This window comes from Mus pahari, chromosome 20, assembly GCF_900095145.1.
Source record: "Mus pahari chromosome 20, PAHARI_EIJ_v1.1, whole genome shotgun sequence".
NCBI lineage: Eukaryota > Metazoa > Chordata > Mammalia > Rodentia > Muridae > Mus > Mus pahari.
This window is the reverse complement of record NC_034609.1, coordinates 48806507-48811656: the sequence shown is the minus strand read 5'-3', so window position 1 is coordinate 48811656 and position 5150 is coordinate 48806507. Positions and strand designations below refer to the sequence as shown.

General features: G+C 48.3%; 1 protein-coding gene across 2 annotated transcripts in view; it reads right to left on the bottom strand.

Moving 5' to 3' along the window:
- Ntpcr (nucleoside-triphosphatase, cancer-related) overlaps positions 1-856 on the bottom strand; it is a 12273-nt gene extending 11417 nt beyond the window's left edge. For both annotated transcript variants that reach the window (XM_021220764.2, XM_021220765.2), the window contains exon 1: positions 752-856. In XM_021220764.2, the coding sequence (XP_021076423.1) occupies positions 752-785 (34 nt within the window). In that variant the 5' untranslated portion in view covers positions 786-856. The remainder of the gene's footprint in view (positions 1-751) is intronic.
- Positions 857-5150: the final 4294 nt, after the last annotated feature.

Here is a 5150-nt window from a genome sequence, read left to right as displayed (position 1 = left end):
GCCCAGGCTTACCAAAGAGTTTAAGGCTAACCTGACTTAAAAAAAACAAGCAAAAAAAAAAAAAAAACAAAAAAAAAAACAAAAAAAAAAAAACAGCTGAACAAAGCCCCCGAGATGACTTACAGATGCTGGTCAATATTTAGGAAGAGACTAAAAGGTGCTTTCTTTTATAAGTCTCGCTGACTTGCTGGAGAGGGGCTAAGAAAGCCAAACCGTTTGGGATCATTAGAGCGACACACTGGAGTGGGGCCTGCAGTGCAAGGGGCGGAGCATTACTAACTTGAGACATGAGGCAGGAGTGTAGAGGTGCAAATCCGGGACTGACACCCCTCCCAGGCTCTCCTCCGGGAGGAGGGGAAAGCCTGTGAGTCCGGTGTTCACTAAACCTCTCACGAACATAGGTATCGATGATGGCTCCGGGTGAACCCCACAGCAGGAAGCTGGGAACCCAACTGCACCCGGATTTCAAATGCAGGGCATGCTGTGCAAGGCCAGCGCGCCTCCAACTACGGTCCCCTGCTCCTCCCCAAAGCCTCTGCCTGCTCAACTGACTCTAAAGTGTACAGAGTACACCTGGGCCTCAGTGGCGCGAGACCCGGGTGACAACCGGTCTTTGGGGACCTGTAACCGGTGCTCCCCAGTCCTCCTGGCTTTCCCTCTCGCCCGGCTGCGATACACCAAGCCAGGCCGGAGACCGGACAGAGGTCCAGGCACGCTACCTCCCCGTCAAGTCCCGCAGGCTCTGGGTCACCTGGAGGCCCGGTGAGGAACACGTGCCGCGACATGTGCGTGGGGGTCGGGGTGCAGGGTGGTCCGGGTCAGAGCGGGGCGGTCGGGGTCAGAATGGGCGGCCAGGCCCCACCCCTTACGCTAAAGGTCACGCCCCTGCCGGCAGGGAAAGCACCGCCCCGTGGTCGCGCATGCGTTTCCAACGCTCTCTCCCCCTCTTCCCGACACACTTGGCGCACGCGCATTCTCCCCTACTCCTGGCGCTATATAGCAGTGGCTGGCTGTAAGGTCTGGAAACGATCCTGTGCGCCAGTCTCACTTGAGGTGTCTGCGCGGACGCATTCGTGGGAATTCCAGATACTTCGCCGTTGCTACTTAAGTATCTGAGTTCTGTCCCTGAGACCCTCACCCCAGGCTGCAAGTGAGCTCCTGTGTAGCAATAGAAACCCTCCTTGAAGGAGCAGCCATTGGTGGGATTTGAACTCATACACTTGGCTGTGGAGCAGTCAGCTCGGGAACAGATAACCTCAATTTATCCTGGCCTCCACCTCCTGAGATGAATATCTGAGACGAGGTAGTAAGAGTCTAGTTTAAAGGTCTGATTTAGCTTCTTTATTGCAACCTGGAAGTAGAAGGAGCTTCCAGTGACCTGACCTGAGCGGCAGAAAGGGTTGTGGAAAGCAGAAACAAGAGCAAAAGCGAGGCTTCTCTCCGCAGAGTTCTCCCCTTCCATGGTTGAAATAGAACTTCCTCACTGACTTCATTCAGCTGACGGGGATGCCCATGCTTGGGGGAAACTAGCCCCTAACAGTTTTTTCCAAGCTCAGTTTGATGGTCATCTTAGTGATAGTGACTGATTCCATTTTGGCCGGATCTGAACTGCTAGGGGCTCGCACAGCAGCTTGACCCGAAGCAATGACCTCCTGTAGACTGGAGTAACGGGCGCTGGTCCTGAGAACCCGAACCTGTTTGCAGGAGGTTTTCAACTCGCCCACGTGGCTGACCTCTGCTGCAGGCCGACTTCCTATCCCCAGCCATGCACCGAATCCCTCATCTCTGCTTCACGCCTCCACACCTGTCTGCCAACCCACAGCCGCCGGACCCAGAGAGAGTAAGTTGGTCCTTACCTCAGTTAGCTGCGAGACTCATTCCACCAGCAAATGAAGTGGCAGTGGCTTTTGTGCGCGATGTCCCTGTAGACCCTTCTAGTCGAGCATGAGAGCGGTTGGGCTTATGCTCAGTCACCCTCCATTCTGGATGAGAAAGCCATTTCCAGGAATCCTTACCTTTAATTGGTTTTCGAATGTAACACACACACACACACTCACACACACACATTTTTGGACTCCTTTCAGCAGGCAATATATGCCAGTCTAACAGCTCAGTTTCCTGCTGTTTAAAGAGAAATCACCTAAAAAAGATTGGCAAGCCACACCTGCCACTGTCATCTCAGCAATGTTTATAGCCCCGTGTTACTCTAATGGGGTATGATTACTTCTTATCCCAATGGGCAACCTGCCTTCTGCATCTTGCACCTGCGTGGACTCAGCGAATGGCTGTTATAAGCAAAGTAAACACATAGGAGAACCTAGCCCAGAGAGACAACATGTATAGAATCCTAAGTGCTTCTTGTATCCAAAATATTCACTTTAAATAGTAACCCTCTGGAATTTTCCATCACTGGCAAGGGGCCTGGAATTGTAAGGTTTTCTAGGAGTTGGGTTGTTTTTCGGGAGTCCAGAGACAGAATCAGACATAGAGAATCAATACCAGAGGAAACAAAGAAAATGTCACAATCCATGTGCTCAGCCTTGGGCGCTCTCCATCTCCCTCTCATTCTCTCTTTTAAGACAGGCTCTTTCTGGAGCCCAGGCTAGCTCAAGCTTCTCCTGCCTCAGCTTCCTCAGTGTTGGGCTTATGGTCATTCGCCACCACCTTCCATGCCTCTGCCTGCCTGCCTCCCTTTATTCCTCCCCTATCTCTCCCTCCCTCCCTTCTTCCTTTCCCTCTCTCCCCTCCACCCTCTCTTCTTTTCCACCTCCCTTCACTTTCTTTCTTCCTCCTCCATTTTCCCCAGATATATGATAGTCAGGATCTGATGTGTATCTGAAATAGATTGTCTTGAGAAAAATACACATGCGCACACACACATCTTTTTATACCTGAGGTCTAATTTTCACATGTATACACATGTGTACATGCACACACATGCACACATCCTTTTATACCTAAGGACCAAGTTTTAAAGAAAAATATAAATATACAGTGCTTTTCCACTCAAAATTAAAATGCTTTTATTTGTATTGGGTGGGGAGGTTCCTTAGCTGCCTCTTTAGGCCATGCGTTCCCTGCTTTATTGAGTAAACTCTGCAGTTAAGGAAGCTGGCAGCCACTGCCTCTGAACCCTCTCGAACATCTCACCAGTGGTAATCGCTAGCATTCATAAGAGCTGTGGCGAGGCTCAGTTCAAAGAGCTTTGTAAATTATATCCACTCACAGAAACTTGACTCCGTACACAGAGAAACCATTGCATCAGAGGGTGAGGCTCGCCCAGGGCTACATCATCCGTCTAGACCCGCCCTCCATGTGGCTATGCAGACTTCTCATGAAAGTGTCCCCAGCCCAACTGTGTCGGTTCCTGTTCTCAGTGCTGGCTCAAATACCCGACCTGAGCAGCTCACAGGCACAAAGAAGGGGGTTTGGGGGACTCACCATGCACAGGTACGGTCCATGGTGGCCAGAAGACTCGGCGATAGGAACATGGGGCAGCCGGTCAGAATGCATCTGCAGTCAGAAGCAGAGAGAAAGGAATGCTGGGAATCCTGGGGCTCGGCTCACTTCCCAATTTTCCTTTAAATGCAGGCTGAGATCCCAGCCCATAGAGCAGTGGCCAGTTATAGGAGGTCTTCCCGCCTTAGTAGCCCAGCCCAGAGAATCCTCACATACCTTCCCAGAGGCTTTTCCCACAGCTAATTTGAATCTCAAGTTCACAGTCAAGAAGTCCACCACACTGTTCTCCATTGAAAGTGTGTTCAGTGTACAAGTTACACAGACTGCAGTGGCTTAGCAACCCCATGTGCTATAGTGAGGGATGCTCTTGTGAGGGTGATGCTGATGGAGCTGTCAATCATGGCTGGTGAAGTATCAGAGGCAGAGTACTATCCTGGGACCAAATCACAGGCAAAATATGCAAGTTTGTTTTATAGTGAGGATTGTTTTGATCCCACAATAAAGTGGGAAACTGTTAAGTTGGAACATCTTAAGTCAGGGGCCTTCTGTAATGTGTATGTGCCTGTGTGTGGTGACTGCATATAGACAGATGATAGATGGATGGATAGATGGATGGATAGATAGATGGAAGATGGATGATAGAGAGATAGAAAATAGATGATGGATGGATAAATAGATAATTGATAGATGATAGGTAGATGATTGCTTGATTGATAAATAGATGATAAAGAGATAGATGACAGATAGGTAAATGATTGATAGATAGATGATAGGTAGATGATAGATTATAGATAGATGATAGATAAATTATAGATAGATGATAGATAGATAGATAGATGATAGATAAATAGATGATGGATAGATGGTAGATAGATGATAGATGGATAAATGATAGATGATAGATAGATAGATGATAGATGGATAGATGATAGATGGTAGAGAGATGGATAGATGATAGGTAGATGATTAATTGATAGATGATAGATACAGATAGATAATAGATTATAGAAAGATAGATGATAGATAAATTATAGATAGATGATAGAGAGATAAATAAATAGATAGAGATAGATAGATGGTTGATAGATGATAGGAAGATAATAGATGATAGATAAATGATAGATAGATGATGAAAGAGATCAAAATCTGACTCCACCCAGGCGTTGGGGAGCAGTTTTTCCTCTCGCCTCTGTCAGTATATCCATCCACACACATGGTCCTGAAGAGAGATCGTGGACATCGTCACAAAGCTGTGAGAGTGGCATGGGGTCCTCAGACACGGCCTTCTGCTGTCTCTTCCATCCGCTAGGATGGCCAGGTTTATATTACAAGTGGAAGAAGGGTCTAAAAGAATGTTCTCACCACAGCTGTGGGAACAAACGTCACCCAGAGACACTCTGGCTGATTTCTTCTCATTCTTCCCCAGAGCACTCTAGAATCACCATCATTATCCTGCAGGTCCCAGTGGACAGGCAGACCCTAGTCAGGCAGTAACCAAGTGGCCATGCAGGTGCACCGTGATAGCCCACCACCACCCACTGACACCCTCCGTGTGAGGTCGTGGGTCCTCAGAGGGACCTACCCATTGCCGTGCTGGAGCTGAGGCAGGAGCACACACTCCTTGTGACCATCATGTGTTTATGTAAGGTCACTTTTATGAATTAGCATTATTAAGCAATATTAATATATAT